Genomic DNA, 19,113 nt, shown 5'->3' on the forward strand with positions numbered 1-19,113 from the left:
TATTTCCTCAAATTAATTAATTTTTATTGATTAATATTCCAAACTAATTACGTTCTTTGATGTTTTCTAATTGGTAACCATTGTTTTCCAATTATCAATTACAAAGTGCTTGACTACTGGCTAGAAGCGTGTATTGAGTATTTAACTTAATTTATGTTGTTTTAAGGTCAAACTAACTCAAAAGATGGAATGTTTAATACAAAGAGATAAAAGAAGTCCCGAAAACCAATGGATTGAAAGCATTTCTCGGAGCTTGGTCTCTACTGTTTGTTTTTTTGCATAAATATGACGACGATCTCAGTCGAATTATCAGTATTTCTAAACCTCTGTTCCGAATTATTCTACAATAAAACAAGATGGCAGACATGCATTCCGTATGGCTCAACTTACCCAGACCGACACCACTACCATTCGAGATCACCAGAAATACGACAGTAGAAGAGATGCTGGGAATGCCAAATATCTTACCAGTCAAGATTACTACTACCGACCAGCAAAATCAACCAATGATTTCAGTCGCAGGGACTGTAAAACAATCCGTCTCAGCTTCTGAAACTTACCACCCTGTCTTCAGCATAATCTGCAATCCATCCTACGACAGTACCGAGAGGAAGTCAGAACTTCTGGAGAGCCGACTCCATTCATACGAGATAAGCTTCCCAACAGAGGTCGATGCTCTCTTTACAGAATATTACAACATAACTGCCGACATAGAGATGAAGAGACTTACTGCAGTCATGGAGTCTTCACCACAGTACCACTGTCGTATAAATCAATTTTTCAACCACCAACGTCAATTACTAATGTATAGAATAGACAGAAAGCTTAGCAGTCTGGTCAAACCTGCGACTTGCCATAATCAATCTACACTGAACTCAAAAAACTTCATGGTACTGCGAGACTGGTTCAACCAACATAGCCACTATCCTTATCCATCAAGGGAACAGATTAAGAAAATGTCAAAAATTTCCAACATTAAGATGCAAGACGTCAAAGTTTGGTTTGCATGTGAAAGAATACGCCAGTCATCAGCAGCCGTCCGAAAACTAAACTGACTTTATACAAACTCATGCATTATATTTATGTTGTAGTGCTAATTTTTAAACTAAAAAAAAAATTTTGTAACATTTCTATACAGTTTATATGTCCAATATGTTTTGTCGATTATGTATAGTGCTGATAAAGATTTGTTTAATTGTACTAGTTTTATTAAAACCCCATAATATAAGAGAAACTTTCTTACACATACGCTGAACATAAACCGCAACTTTGTTGTTTCCTGTATGGACTGGCAATTCCATCCGACTTTCCGTTAAACATTCCAAAGCAAAAAAAAAACATAATATACAACACAGACATTGCTGTACTGAAATGCATGTATTTTTATGATGTTATATTTTGTTGCACAAAAATATTAGTTTATAAACTTGAAAAAAGCAATTATTAATCAATACGAATACATGAAAAAAAGATGTAAGCGTTTAAACAATATATTTATGTTCAATATATATAAATTTTTTAACAAAAGGAAGACAAACGATATTAAACGTTATTTGCGACAATATGATCAAACTACAGATTAAAATGATATACAAACGCTGTCGGAAAATATATCTTTTATTTGTGCTATCTTTACAAACAGTAAGAAAGTCGAGACAAGAGACGACTAACGGGATTCTGAACGAGTAGGTTAAGAGAGTGAATTTCCCTCTATATTTCCACCTCGGTCTTTGTCATACATGCCGACTGCAGTAATTGAACTTATCAACTTTCGGAGAAAGTCTCGATTTCGAAGGAACTTAGAAATTTGGTCTAATAAACAATGATAAAAAGCAAACCTTGACTTTGAATTGTAGTTCGATTTAGAGTAAAAGTTCTAGTTGAAAATTCGTTAATGCATCCGGATATAAGCGCAGAGTATATATAATATAACGACGTACTGAATGTATTTGATTTTTTTTGGCATTAATACGGTTTATTTGGTGGTCTCAAGTATCATTACACTGTTAAGAAACAATGAGTAGTATTTAACAAAAAGGGGGAACAGAACGACTGGCAAATAACAGTATAATTCGTGACTCTACAGTCAATTTTATTTGAAAATTATAAATCTGATCTCGACCTAATTGTTCCGCGAATTGGTGATCTAAAACATATGCTTCGAATTCGAGGTATAAGTTTAAAATATTCGTAAAAGATTCCGCGAAACATTGTGTCTTGAATGCGATTGATACAGTCTTAAAGTAAAATGTCGACAGCCAAAAACTGAGTTCATTTATATGAAAAATACAAAGCCTGAAAATCAAATTTACTTCAATCATTATAAAAAAGTTCCGTCTACATTAGTTTCAAAAAATACTAACTCTTTAGGATATATCAGTGGAACCCAAGCGTAGAATTTGTATTGCTAATTGAGAGAACATCATGAACCCATATTATATGTAACCCGTACTGGCATAATTTCATTGCTCTTTTTATTCTTGGTCAAATTTTGACTTGTTCAAATATATATTATATAAAAGCGGTAGGAAGAGGGACGCACGTGCAATTAGTTCCAATATTAACTAATATAATCTATTTTAAACATGACAAATATGTAATCGATTTCAAACCCTAGCATGCTGATGACTTTCTTCTCGAATGTAACATGGTTATCTTTTTGTTTCTTATTGGATTAAATGAGTATTAAATAAATATATCAGTGCAACTAGCTGTCAGAGTTGATCAATTGTCATATGTTGTACATAATATACATAGAGACTACGAATGCATGTCTACCTCGAATTTTCACTCGAACTCAAACTCGAATTTGTAGTCTTAGGACTCGACCTCCAAACTTCGAAGTTTGAAAGTAATTACTCGAAACAAGTCACGAACTTTTACTTTACTACATGTTTCTGTCACGACGTTCAACTCGAACTTGTCATGTCCTCTCTAACCCGATGTTTAGACACACTCTTCAGAGTTTTTGTTGATCCTATTTGTTTACTTTATTACTCATATAGATATAAGAAGATGTGGTATGAGTGCCAATGAGACAACTCTCCATCCAAGTCATAATTTTTAAAAGTAAACCATTATAGGTCAAAGTACGGTCTTCAACACGGAGCCTTGGCTCACACCGAACAGCAAGCTATAAAGGGCCCCAAAAATTACTAGTGTAAAACCATTCAAACGGGAAAACCAACGGTCTAATCTATATAAAAAACAAGAAACGAGAAACACTTATGAACCACATCAACAAACGACAACTACTGAACATCAGATTCCTGACTAAGGACAGGAGCAAACAATTGCAGCGGGTTATGCATGTCAAAAACATCAAGTGATATTATATGAGCTAAAAGGACGACAAGGGTGTCGATGACTACCACTTAGAATGATAACATGACTGATATCCAGAACACCGACTCTTTGTAATCGACAATTTGACTGATATCCAGTATATCCACTCCTAGTAATGGATGATATGACTGATATCCAAAATATCGATTCTTTGTAATCGACAAAATGACTGAAATCCGGTTGACAGCTCCTAGTAATGGACAATAAAACTGATATCCAGTTAACCGGCTCCTAGTAATGGATGATATGACTGATATCCTGAATACCGACTCTTTGTAATCGACAATATGACTGATATCCATTATATCGATTCCTAGTTATGGATGATATGACTGATATCCAGACTACCGACTTTTATTCGACAATATGACTGATATCCAGTATATAGACTCCTAGTGATGGATGATATGACTGATATCCAGAATATCGACTCTGCGTTATCGACAATATGACAGATATCCAGTATATCGACTCTTTAAAAATCGACAATTTGACCAATATCCAGTATATCGACTCCTAGTAATGGATGATATGACTGATATCTAGAATACCGACCCTTTGTAATCGTCAATATGACTGATATCCAGTATATTGACTCCTAGTGATGGATGATATGACTGATATCCAGAATATTGACTCTATGTTATCGACAATATGACAGATATCCAGTATATCGACTCTTTGAAATCGACAATTTGACCACTATCCAGTATATTGACTCCTAGTAATGGATGATATGACTGATATCCAGAATATCGACTCTTTGTAATCGACAATACGACTGATATCCAGTATATAGACTCCTAGTAATGGATAATATGACTGATATCCAGAATACCGACTCTTTGTAATCGACAATATGACTGATATCCATTATATCGATTCCTAGTTATGGATGATATGACTGATATTCAGACTACCGACTCTTTGTATTCGACAATATGACTGATAACCAGTATATAGACTCCTATTTATGGATGATATGACTGATATCCAGAATATCGATTCTGTGTTATCGACAATATAACAGATATCCAGTATATCGACTCTTTAAAAATCGACAATTTGACCAATATCCAGTATATCGACTCCTAGTAATGGATGATATGATTGTTATCCAGAATAACGACCCTTCGCAATCGACAATATAACTGATATCCAGTATATTGACTCCTTGTGATGGATGATATGACTGATTTCAAGAATATCGACTCTGTGTTATCGGCAATATGACAGATATCCAGTATATTGACTCTTTGAAATCGACAATTTGACCAATATCCAGTATATTGACTCCTAGTAATGGATGATATGACTGATATCCAGAATATCGACTCTTTGTAATCGACAATATGACTGATATCCAGTATATAGACTCCTAGTAATGGATGATATGACTGATATCCAGAATACCAACTCCTAGTAATAGACTATATGACTGATATCAGCATACCGACTTTTTGTAATCGACAATATGACTGATATCCAGTATATTGACTCCTTGTAATGGATGATATGACTGATATCCAGTGGACCGACTCTTAGTAATCAGGGATATGACTGATATTCAGAATACCAACTCCTAGTAATAGATTATATGACTGATATCAGCATACCGACTCTTTGTAATCGACAATATGACATATATTCAGTTATATCGATTCTTTGTAATTGACAATATAACAGATATCCAGTGTATCGACTCCTAATAATGGATGATATGACTGATATCCAGTAAACCGACTCTTAGTAATCAATGATATGACTGATTTCAAGAATACCGATTATTTGTAATCGACAATATGATAGATATCCAGTATACCAACTCCTATTAATGGACAATGTAACTTATATCCAGTAAACCGATTCCTAGTAATGGATGATATGATTGATATCCAAAATACCAATTTTTTTGTAATATTATTCAGTATACCGACTCCTAGTTATGGACAATATGTCTATAATATGACAGATATCCAGCATACGGGCTCCTAGTAAAGGATAATATACCAAATATACCGACACTATCCTCTATAATATATCCTAGTTAAAACCATTAGTCATATATCCTGTGTACCAAAGCTAAAGTAAAACAAAAAACAATACGACTAATTTCCTGTTTACCTAACACTAGAGTTATAGGAAAAAATTACAAATATATTTTATATCATATCCTTGTTATGGACAAAATGACAGATATCCTGTATACAAAATATTACTAATGGACAATATGACATGATTCCTGTATATAAACAATACTAGTTTTGGACTAAGATGGATATATTTTAATCAGATCCTTCTTATATACGATGTAACATATATCTTGGTAACAGATTCCTAGTAATGGACAATTTGACATTAATTCTGCATGTTAACTCCTAATTTGTATACCAAAACTCAGAAAGGGTTACTTTATCATATCCTGTATGCAAACCCCTAGTAATAGTTTTCCAACTCCTACTAATAGACAATATAACTGATATCCAATATATCGATTCCTAGTAATGAATAACATCACAGATATCCAGTGTACCGACTCCTACTAATGAGCAAATATCACTATCGTACGGCGACCTATAGTTGTTATCATCTACTTTTTAGTCTCCGGTGGATACCAACTGTCTCATTGGCAATTATACCACATCCCCTTATTTTATATAGAAGTAATTTCCATTATCAGGTGACAGTTACGTCATTTTGACAAATTGTGTGTTCTTCGTTAAAATATAGGTACGCCCTTTGAAAAAATCACTAGATTGATTGATTGTTATTTGCCTAATGTCCAGTGGAAAATATTTCATCCATGTTTATGACGATAACAAATTAACAATAAACACAATAGGTAGGTAAAGCAACCAACAATCAAATAATCAAAAAGGTAGTTTCTGTAAGGTAGGAGTCATTGGATGAGTGGCGTAAAATATGTACTGCACTGGTAAATGAGAGGAACATACGACAGGCTACTTACGGACCGCTCAGAGAGTTGTTGCAAGGGTTCTTTAACTTTAACAAGCGTATGACTCTCTGTACACGAGGCATCGGATTAAATGTCCCCGTTCTGATCGGACTTGGCTGCGTATTTATACATCCCGTACAGCAATACGGACGGCCCACTTTAGCAAGAATTTCACTGCCTGATTCTTAAAACATACTACGTATGTGTATCGTGACCATCACCGTTGGGAGAGGGCTTTGTGTGCGTTTTTAAACAGAGTTCACGACAATTAAAAAGACTTTGAAAAAGAGAATAGAAAAATATATCCCACTGATGTTATCGAATATCCATATATCATTTCAGGAATTCCGAAAATTTTCTCAAATGATTTTCGCAATCTTTTTTTTCATTTTGTAATTGAGTAACATATTTGTATGCCCCGTCATCGATGGTCACATCCACTTGAAACTTAGCACATTCGCTAAAGTACGAGTGGGGCACAGTGTCCTATGAGCAAATATTCTAGTTTTATACCTAAACAAAAACGCATATGCAATGATGCAAATATTTTACTTAGAATAGAAACAAATATGTGATAAAGTAGATCTAGTCAATAAATCGCTCTACTTACCACTACTTTTCTACACTTTACACAAGAATTCCCCATTCTAAACTATAAGACAAATTGAAAGAGTTGGTCCTGCTTTGTTTCGTAAAACAGAATGGCCCACGTAGATATAAGTATCTTGTCTAAATCAAAAAAAAATTCTCTGAAACTGAAATTATCAAGATGCTTGCTTTCTTGATTCACAACATATCTTTTACGTGTGGTGGACGTGTTTTCAACAAACCATCGACATTCCCATGGGAATCAACTGTGCTCCTCTTCATGTCGACTTGTTCCTTTCAGCTTCCGAATTGTGAACTTTCCATTTCTATGTAGCAACATTCCAGCAGCACCTGCATATGGGGTATATATATATGCCAGTTGATACGATATTCCAGGGCTTGCGTTTCATATCATGATTTCCTTGATAGATGGTTGCTGCTCATAAGGAAGCTATAAAACTAAGAGTTCCAAGTGGTGAAGTTGAAATCATCCCTTCGAAAATTGGATATGTTCCAATTGTCGTTACCACAATCCCATCCTCCTTTTCCCCGAATGTGACCTACCGAATTAGACTTATCACCGGTTTTGTACTTACATGAGCAACACGACGGGTGCCACATGTGGAGCAGGATTGGTTTACCTTTTGGGGGCACCTGAGATCACCCCCGGATTTTTGTTTGAGTTGAACTTTGCTGATATCGGTTTTACCTTGCAGTGTAAATTTTCCTCGTAACGATAGCAAACAGTTAGAATAAAAAGAGTCGAAATATTTGCAAATTTAAAGTGTTTTTTTTAAATATTGAAGTTTTTACTAATAACTAATCTTAAGACCTCAACTTGTTGATATTAACTGACAGTTTACCATCTTGCAATTCAACACTTAATATATATTCAGTTTTGATACCTTTTCACGTTTATCAATAAGTAATGAAATTTAAATGTTTATTAATTAAACCTGATTGGTCATTTGATCTTAAATTCAAATTTATTAACCCGGTAACAAATTATTACTTCTGATTTATTTTCTGTTCATTTGCATAATTGTTAATTATCATTATTTCCTAAAATTGATTAATTTTTATTGATTAATATATCCAACTTATTACGTTCTTTGATGTTTTCTAATTGGTAACCATTGTTTTCCAAGTATCAATTACAAAGTGCTTGACTCCTAGCTAGAAGCGTGTATTGAGTATTTAACTTAATTTATGTTGTTTTAAGGTCAAGCTTACTCAAAAGATGGAATGTTTAATACAAAGAGATAAAAGAAGTCCCGAAAACCAATGGATTGACAGCATTTCTCGGAGCTTGGTCTCTATTGTTTGTTTTTTTGCATAAATATGACGACGATCTCAGTCGAATCTTCAGTATTTCTAAACCTCTGTTCCGAATTATTCTATAACAAAACAAGATGGCAGACATGCATTCTGTATGGCTCAACTTACCCAGACCGACACCATTACCATTCGAGATCACCAGAAATACGACAGTAGAAGAGATGCTGGGAATGCCAAACATCTTACCAGTCAAGATTACTACTACCGACCAGCAAAATCAACCAATGATTTCAGTCGCAGGGACTGTAAAATAATCCGTCTCAGCTTCTGAAACTTACCACCCTGTCTTCAGCATAATCTGCAATCCATCCTACGACAGTACCGAGAGGAAGTCAGAACTTCTGGAGAGCCGACTCCATTCATACGAGATAAGCTTTCCAACAGAGGTCGATGCTCTATTTACAGAATATTACAACACAATTGCCGACATAGAGATGCAGAGACTTACTGCAGTGATGGAGTCTTCACCTCAGTACCACTGTCGTATAAATCAATTTTTCAACCACCAACGTCAATTACTAATGTATAGAATAGACAGAAAGCTTAGCAGTCTGGTCAAACCTGCGACTTGCCATAATCAATCTGCACTGAACTCAAAAAACTTCATGGTACTGCGAGACTGGTTCAACCAACATAGCCACTATCCTTATCCATCAAGGGAACAGATTAAGAAAATGTCGAAAATTTCCAACATTAAGATGCAAGACGTCAAGGTTTGGTTTGCATGTGAAAGAATACGCCAGTCATCAGCAGCCGTCCGAAAATGTGCAGACAAGTTCTAAACTAACTTTATACAAACTCATACATTATGATATTTATGTTGTAGTGCTAACTTTATACAAACTCATACATTATGATATTTATGTTGTAGTGCTAACTTTATACAAACTCATACATTATGATATTTATGTTGTAGTGCTAACTTTATACAAACTCATACATTATGATATTTATGTTGTAGTGCTAACTTTAAAAAAAAAAAAATGTTTGTAACATTTCTATACAGCTTATATGTCCAAAATGTTTTGTCAATTATGTATAGTGCTGATAAAGATTTATTTAATTGTACTAGCTTTATTTAAACCCCATAATATACATAAGAGCGACTTTCTTACACATACGCTGAACATAAACCGCAGCTTTGTTGTTTCCTGTATGGACTGGCAATATACAATTTGTTGTACAAAAATATAAGTTTATAAAAAAGCAATTGGTAATCAATTCGAATACAAGGGGGAAAAAAAGTAAGCGTTTCAACAATATATTTATGTTCAATATATATAACAAAAGGAAGACAAACGATACTAAACGTTTTGTGCGACAATATGATCAAACTACAGATTAAAAATGATATACAAACGCTGTCGGAAAATATCTATTTCATTTTGCTATCTTTACAAACAATAAGAAAAGCGAGACAAGAGACGACTAGCGAGATTCTGAACGAGTCGGTTAAGAGGGTATCTAATACTCTAGTGAATTTCACTCTATATTTCCACCTCGGTCTTTGTCATACATGCCGACTGCAGTAATTGAAACAACTTATCAACTTTTCGGAGAAAGTCTCGATTTCGAAGAAACTTTGAAATTTGGTCTAATAAACAATGATTAAAAGCAAACCCTGACTTTGAGCTGTAGTTCGATTTAGAGTAAAAGTTCTAGTTGAAGTTTCGTTAATGCATCCGGATATAAGCGCATAGTATATATAACGACGTACTGAATGTATTTGAAATTTTTTGGCATCAATACGGTTTATTTGGTCTCAAGCATCATTACACTGTTAAGAAACAATGAGTAGTATTTAACAAAAGGGGGAACAGAACGACTGGCAAATAACAGTATAATTCGTGACTCTACAGTCAATTTTATTCGAAAATTATAAATCTGATCTCGACCTAATTGTTCCGCGAATTGGTGATCTAAAACATAACAAAGTTACACATGAGAGCATGGTATGTTGCTGTTTGCTGTAAGGAAAACATATAATTTCAAAATAAGAATTGTATTTTTTGTCATAGAATCTTAAGATGAATATATGCTTCGAATTCGAGGTATAAGTTTAAAATATTCGTAAAAGATTCCGCGAAACATTGTGTCTTGAATGCGATTGATACAGTCTTAAAGTAAAATGTCGACAGCCAAATACTGAGTTCATTTATATGAAAAATACAAAGCCCGAAAATCAAATTTGCTTCAATCATTATAAAAAGGTTCAATCTACAACAGTTTCATAAAATACTAGAAAGTTTTGAAAACGTAATTAATGTCTAAACAAATTTAACCACAGACTAAACTAAAAATACTGACGACGCAAACGACACCGCCACCGACGTCAGAAGAAGGATCGCTATGTCTCGCTCTCTCGAAATTCTAACTCTTTAGGATATATCAGTGGAATCCAAGCGTAGAATTTGCTGATGACTTCTTCTCGGATGTAACATGCTTATCTTTTTGTTTCTTATTGGATTAAATGAGTATTAAATAAATATATCAGTGCAACTAGCTGTTTCAGAATTGATCAATTGTCATATGTTGTATATAATATATACAGAGATTACGTTCGAATATTCACTCGAACTCAAACTCGAATTTGTAGTCTTAGTACTCGACCTCCAAACTTCGAAGTTTGAAAGTAATTACTCGAAACAAGTCACGAACTTTTACTTTACTACATGTTTCTGTCACGACTTTCAACTCGAACTAGTCATGTCCTCTCTAACCCGATGTTTAGACACACTCTTCAGAATTTTTTGTTTATTCTATTTGTTTACTTTATTACTCATATGCATGCCAAAAACATCAAGTGATATTATATGAGCTAAAAGGACGACAAGGGTGTCGATGACTACCCTTAGAATTTCATCAACCAAAACGAATGTTGAGGCATGTAGAGCAGACAAAGAGTACACACAAACCGAGCTTAAATCATGGTTATTGACGTTTGGGATACCCAATTGGTAAAACCAAGACAACATGTTTGTGTGAAAAAAGTACCCTTGGCAGTTGGTCGTGCAACTGGTTTTAAGATGGTCAGTTATCCAAAGATCAATTTCTTGTTAAACTCTTACTTTTATATTAAGATTATATACTCAAGTGATAAGATTATTTAATGGAATCTACGAGGAAAGCTGAATCTCTGACATTTTGATAAATGATGTACATTTGTTTCGATTTCCCAACACCTGCATTGTATCAATTTATTTGCAAGGTTTATAAAGACCGTTGCAGTTCTTGATGAAATATTATCCCCAGTACAGGAATCATTTTAATAAAATACAGGTTTTGTTGTACGTATTCTTTTTAAAGAATTTTTGGAAGTAAGAAAGTATTACTGAGTGTTTGCATTCAGGTATGCGTCATGGTTTGTTTATAACTTCGAAAAATAGGATTGTAGACATAGATTTAGGAAGTAAATCGTGACGATGTCATATTGCATAATTTGATGTTACTACCAGATCTGGGCTTATTATACTAACGGGACTGGAATCCGTTACACCAATCAGTGTAATAATACTCAACATCACGGTCGTTAGAACTAGACGTTACCAGCGCGAGATTTATCGATACGCCATATTATTTTGACCGTATAATCTTTGTAATTTGTTTTTATTTTTTATAGTTATTCGAAATGATAATCCTTAAATTGTAAACACGATAACTATAATGATAAAAGATATCTCGATCTATGACAGTTGTTATTAATCACCAAATCCCGGCTTAATTGTAAAAAATGACAACTCAAGGTTGAATTTTTTTTCAGGATGATAAAAGCGTGGGGACGCTGTGAAAACAAGTATGATTCATAAAATTTCTGAAAACTGTTGATTGAAAAGAGATACGTGAGTTCCGTTTGTTGTAAAATCATATTTATAGGTTATAGGTTGGATTGGCCTATTTTTATTGTCACTTTTTAGTATAATAGTCCCAGACCAGATATACAATTAATGTGTATACGTTTTAAGGTAGGGGTTATGCCCCTTTGAATATTTTATGTCAGCGGAATGTCGATTAATTCCATAAACCGTAAGGCGTAGGCCTAGGATCTTTTTATATGAGGTCCTTGATCTATGACCTTGAAATTGAGGTCAAGGTTCAATATCAAGGTAATGACCTAGATTTTAACCTTTGTTAGTTAGCAGTTAAACTCAAAATCAGTAAAAGGTAGACAAAAAAGTTTGGAGCAAAATGTTTGGCACGTTTAGGTGCAGAATTAACACATTGTTTGGAATTGATATGACGCCATCTATAATTGCCCCTGAAATGCTAATTTAATGATTTATCACATATTTCTTGATATTGGTACATGACAAAGGCATACGGTCTTTCGCAATGACATCGGGGGTCAATGACCGTCTTAAAGGTCGTAAGGTCAAGATCAAGGTCACGCCCTTGACAATGAACTTTGTGTTTTTAACTTATTTTTATTTTTGTAAAGGCTTTTCAAAGCATTTATGAGTGTAAATTTTACAACATTAAAAACCTTTTTCGATATATGGATATTTAAGAGAAAAATACTCAAACATTATGTGTCCGATTTTTTTCTGAAATTTCTAGAAAGATAGTTCTTTGTCTGTTGATCATTTTTTACTCAATGTCAGTTTTTGTCTAGTGATTACTTTTAACCTCATATATGTTCTATTTCTAGCAAGTTGAACGATAGCCATGTTGACTAGTTAAAATATCAGATAGAAGTAGTTATAAACTACATAATGAAGGACAAAAAGTAACAAGACACAAAGTTACAGACAAAAAGCCACAGGACAAAACGTTTCAGACAAAAATCCACAGGACAAATATTCATTTTTATTTTGACCAATAAAAGACTTTAAAAAATAATATTCTTACGTCACATTTATCTTTTGTATTTTTATTGCACTATATATATTAAACAACTTCGTAAAAAAAGTTATTGTTGAAATTTAGTAATGATCAAACTACTGTTGAGAAAACCAGCAGTCTTGTTAAATGACTGGAAATTATATATCCTTTCTACGATAATATTAGATAATAGAAACAAGGAGATAAGAATTGATTGCCAATTAGACAACTATTGATCATAGTCCAATTGACGTGGATGTAAGAACCACAGGCGCTTGGGTATATCAGAGACATATAATACATATGTCTCTGGGTATATGATACAGATATTTTTTTTTGTTTTTTGTAATAAAATATTCAATTTTCTATATTTATACTACATATCTATCACTACTGCGCATGTCTCACCTTGTTCCGAGTGATTTTAACAACTCTGACACAAACCCCCATTTTACTATCCACACTAAGAAACAAACTTTTTGTTTCTTAGTGTGGATAGTAAAACGGGGGTTTGTCTCAGAGTTGTTAAAATCACTCGAAACAAGGTGAGACATGCGCAGTAGTGATAGATATGTAGTATAAATATAGAAAATTGAATATTTTATTACAAACAAAAAAAAAATATCTGTATCATATACCCAAGCGCCTGTGGTAAGAACCTATAGGCGACTACCGTACGACCTTCAATATTAAGCAAAATCCATACCGTATAGTCAGCCATAAAAGGTATGACCAAATGTGAAACAATTCACACCAGAAAACCGTGAAGTGGCCTAATTTATGACCAAAATATGATATCCCCGATTGCAACCAACGACAACACCTGAGTTACCTGCTCCTGACTTGGGACAGCTAGGTACATAAAGAACATGGCGGAGTTAAACATGTCTGTGAGCTCTCAATCCCCAGCCTAACCTGAGATAGTGGTGTAACAGCAAAACATAAAAAGGCAGAAGTCCATGAATAAAACGCGCGAATCATCGGCTGTGACAAAATTGATTGTTTTTATGCCTCTCGGAAAGAAGCATTAGCTGTAAGAGGATCGATTTGGTTTTATATAATATGGCCTTCGGACAAACATTCAATATCGTGGCGATTAAACTTCTTCGCTGTTTTCGTTTTTACTGTTTTTTTTTTTTTTTTTGTAGAACATCATGAATGAGCATATAATTTCCCTTGGCGCAAATACGAATCTGATTAGCATGTGATTTTGCCGAAACGTATGATAACAAGTAAAACAAACATGCAAAACCCATTTGCTTAAACCAATTTCTTTCGGGAGCTCATCAGGTAGCACTTGCTCATATTATCACGGTGTTTAAAAATGATGAATGGGCACCTGTAGTAATATGGTCCCGAAGAAAGCATAAATGATAGAAAGGTCGATTTGGGTTTATACCACTGTGATACTGAAAACTGTGACATACAACAAGACGGAAAACTTGTCGACTTTTCAAATTCAAAATGGTTATTAAAATGTGACCTTTTTAAACTATATTTTTTTTAATTAATGCTGTTCGACGTCGAAATTCGTGAAATGAGCTATGTTGGTAAGTATACAAAGGTATGAAATTTCAGGAAAAAACCGTTTGTTATATTTAAGAAGCACGTGCACGAGAAAGATTCAGAATCTATATGCATTTAACCAACTTAACATTTCTCAAAATCATTAATCAATATATGTATTGCACTGTTAACTCTGATACTGTCTGAGTACCCTGTACCGCTTTTGGATGGGATGTTGAAAGTTTATCCCCCTTGAACATGTTGAAAGGAAAAATATCCTCTTTTTTTGCATAACATTCTCCACTTTTGTTTCACCATTACGGACATGAAGTTCGCATGGAAACGGATTCAAATGAGTTGAATTGTTGACTTCCGATATAAATAAGAAGATGTAGTATGAGTGCCAATGAGACAACCAATAAAACATCATTGATGTTTTTGAGCTATACTTATGACAAAATTGAACCAAAACTGACTGCTAAATGTTTGAAATAAAAAATCGTATTTTGGTTTTTTGTCAACTTCGTAGCTAATGCCTCTTTAAGCTTTTCGCTCTGATCTGGAATCAACAACATAACACAACAAAAGACTCCTAGCACGAAGCAATTACGTAGGTTGGGTTTGTGTGTAATTCATAAGGACAAATCTATAACTTTTAAAAATATAGTCTTGATCTATTTCTGTCACTTTGTCACAAAAAAATAATGAACACTTTTCACTATATATTTACGGCAAAATTAATAAATGCAAGAATAAGAAATATATGTGTTCATTATACTCCAGATATATGTTAAAAAGGTAGCAGGGGTCAATAAAAAAGCATGGGACGGAGCAAAAACAATACTTTAACCAATAAGAAAGAAAAAAAGAAAAGACAAACAACAGTATACAAAACACTGCGTAGAACACGAACCTGATCCAAAGTGGGACCAACTGATGCATTTAAAAAATGACCGAGTTAAAAATTACCTACCATTGTGACCTTAGCAAGGGGTTCGGTAGCGAAATATTCTTTATAATTGTGATTTTATGTGAATAATTTGGTAAATGTACACGAACTAATGGTTTGCTTATGGGAAGTAAAAGTTCGGTGATCAGCCAATGTCGGAGAAAAGAGGACTGGATTGTGCCTACGACAATTGGAACATACCCATGGTCATTTGTGACACAGATAGTCCATAACGGTCAACCAAATCATGATGGCGTCCGTTACACTTCCAAAGAGAATGATGACTCTATTGATATTTGTCCAGATATTTAAATTCAGTTCTCAGTTTTCTTTATTTATTGTTATTATGATCATTGTTTTAATTCATTTGTGTATTTGATTTTGAAATGTCTTTTAATAATCTCAATAACAATCAATGTCTGCTATGTTATATGGTTAAAGTAAGATTCAAGGTCAAAGGTTGACAGATGAAACCGAATTATTCTATGTTTTCTAATTTTCTTATGTATATATATATGGATGAAATAAGATATAGAAAGTTTAGGTATAATCCCCCCAAAAATTTCAATTCAACTCAACTGATGCATTTAAAAAATGACCGAGTTAAAAAATACCTACCATTGTGCCCTTAGCCAGGGGTTCGGTAGCGATATATTCTAATTGTGATTTTATGTTAATAATTTGGTAAGTGTACACAAACTAATGGTTGAATTCACCTAGACAAAGTTGACCTAAGGTATGTTTTGCTGTCCTGTTTAGGCGGGTTTTTTTTCTGCTGATGCTCAAGAGCTATCCACGTATATATGGCAAAATAAAATGTACCAAGTCAGGAATATGACAGTTGTTTTCCATTCGTTTGATGTGTTTGAGCTTTTGATTTTGCCATTTGTTAATGGACTTTCCGTTTTGAATTTTCCTTGGAGTTCGGTATTTTTGATATTTTACTTTTTATATAGAGCGTACCTGATCAAGGTTTTTCCACAAATATGAGATCTGTCGGGTTCTTTAGAATTGCATTACTTCCATTGTCTAATTGAAAATAATATCATAGTATAAAAGGGTAACATGAAGGACACTTACTTAGTATAGAAGCATGTATAAGAATGTATTGATTTGGCATCGATTAATGCATTTATTTCAGCCTTAAAACGACAGAAAAACTTGGTAAATTCTAAACATATGCACTTGCAGTGAGGTGAGAGCTTTTTTATTTGCTCCGTGTTGAAAGCCTCACTGTGACTTTGAGATGAAGAGCAGCAATAAAAGCGCTGTTCCTTTGCTTTTTTGTGTATTTTGCTGTGCATATACTGATTTTGTGTCATGGATGGATACCCCATTATGGCCATATCCATTGTTTTATAACCTATAACGTAAGACTTGCTACAAGTTCAGTTCTTATCCTAAAGCTGTTTTGTAAATACCGAGAATATTCCATAGAGTTAAATACACGGATGAGTATCAAGACGAACTAGGGTCATGTCTCAAATTCCATATCTTTACTATTTAGCGCCGGTTGACCGAAGTATTCATATTCGGTAATTGATGCCCAATGGTTTCGGGTGTGACAAAGTGCAAACCAAAGCTTTGATATGTCAATAGTATATATATTCTTTATTCCGAAAGCAATACAGCTTATATGTATCAATATTACATTAAATTTAGTAAACATCACATAGTACAATATTAGTAGTAATTCATTTATACAATTCATACAATTTAAAACGAATCTATAGGAGCATGATATTAATTGATATAATTAAACAATCTTGAAGTATGATATACACATTCAACAATTACGATTTTTTTCGGCAATACATAAATACTTCCCAAATTTATTAAGTTCTTTTATTTTACGAACAGATAATTATAACAATTGTATAAGTTTAAATACTGCTGGATTTCTCTAATAATAAGGTTTTATGTTCTTCATACGAATATGTTTATATATAATACATTCCAAAATAAAACGATATTCATCCTCAACAGAATTACAGTTGCACATATTACATATTCTAGCATTTCTGTTTTTTTTTAAAACCCTTCCAGTTTCAATGATCAAGTTATGTGCATGTAAACGGTACTTGCTTATTGATGGTTTATATCTAAAATCAACAGGTCTACTAAGATAAAACTGCAATCCATGACTGTCATATATTATTTGTAAAACTGTCATTCAAAAGACTCCTCAAAAAATGACATTGCTACAGAAATAAATCTATCATGCAGTAACATGCTGTTTGAAATCAGCTATAAAAACATCTACATTTAAAACATTTTGTGTCAACCATACATTACTTAAACCATAATTGCATTATAAATCTCTTATTCTACATGACCAATTCAATTTATTTTTACTTTTTACATTGCATTTCTGCATAACAATTTTTCAAAATACAATTGTCAGTTTTTATCAATTTACACCAATATTTCATCATTTTTACAGTACCTCTTCACATACAATGGAACTCTACCTATAGTTCAAAATACATCATGTGATTAGTAGTACTCTTTTTTACCTTCAAAATCCTCTTTAAAAAATATATGTGAAGAGTTTCAATTTCAATTGTTTTATGATATACCCACATTTCATTTGCTTGAAACATCTATATATACCAAATAAAGACAGTAGTGTCTCTGTACTAAAATAGTCTTCTTGAATTTTACTAAATAAACTGAAAACAGCTTTTTTACCTTGATTTGACAGCATTTTCTGAGTATTAGTAAAATTGTCATTATAATTTAACAGCATACCCAGATATATAAATTCATCACATAACTCAATACTAGTATTCTCTCCATTAATGAACCATTTTTTCTTCTGGTTTGATGACACCTCTGTTTCTAAATACAACAATCTTAGTTTTTGGCATATTTATATGCAAATTATACCCTTCAGAACATATATGTGAACAACATCTATAATTTTTTGAAGATCATTTATATTTTCGCTGGAACAGTATCGTCAGCATACATTGATAGATAAAGATTGATCATTCTCATGTGATATGATTGACAACCCTGTTTTATCAATTCTATTTCAATGTCATTGACACACAAAGCATATAAAAAAGGTGATAAGGATTCTCCTTGCATGAGACCAATGTCACAGTTAAAAAGCTCAGAAAAATTTCCCTCATGTTTAACACATGATTTCAAGTCAGAATACATTGATTTTTATTAAATTTAATAACTTTCCGCGCGGTTATATCACATTTAGCTAATTGCATCCATAATTTAAAATGCCTAATACTGTCAAAAGCCTTTTTATGATCAATAAAACAACAATATATATAACCTTTTCCGTTTCGCAAAGATTTTGATATGATGGAATGAAGAGAAAATGTTGCATCATGAGTTCCGTGACCAGGTCTAAATCCGAAAAGTGTGTCTGAGATAATACAGTGTTCCTCGCTCCATTTCAGCAGCCTGGTATTGTAGTAAGACCTCAAACAAAGCACTACAACAAAACACGTTGAATCTTTCACTATGAATGCCATTTTTTCAGTATATATCTTTTTAAACCAAGACTCCAAAGTACTTTAATGATACTTGTAAATAACATCGTATTCTCAGAATAAAATTTACTGTTCATGTAATCCCACTCATTTATAAC

General features: G+C 33.3%; 1 protein-coding gene across 1 annotated transcript; it reads left to right on the forward strand.

Moving 5' to 3' along the window:
- Positions 1-356: 356 nt before the first annotated feature.
- LOC127708523 (uncharacterized) lies at positions 357-1,055 on the forward strand. Its single transcript, XM_052213422.1, has one exon. It carries the CDS (start codon positions 357-359, stop codon positions 1,053-1,055), a length of 699 nt encoding a protein of 232 aa, XP_052069382.1.
- Positions 1,056-19,113: the final 18,058 nt, after the last annotated feature.

The sequence above is a fragment of the Mytilus californianus genome, unplaced genomic scaffold, assembly GCF_021869535.1.
Source record: "Mytilus californianus isolate M0D057914Y unplaced genomic scaffold, xbMytCali1.0.p SCAF_7, whole genome shotgun sequence".
Lineage (NCBI taxonomy): Eukaryota > Metazoa > Mollusca > Bivalvia > Mytilida > Mytilidae > Mytilus > Mytilus californianus.

Bases quoted from the DNA above. Each gene is read 5' to 3' on its own strand.
- LOC127708523 (XM_052213422.1), top strand. From the start codon at position 357: ATGGCAGACATGCATTCCGTATGGCTCAACTTACCCAGACCGACACCA.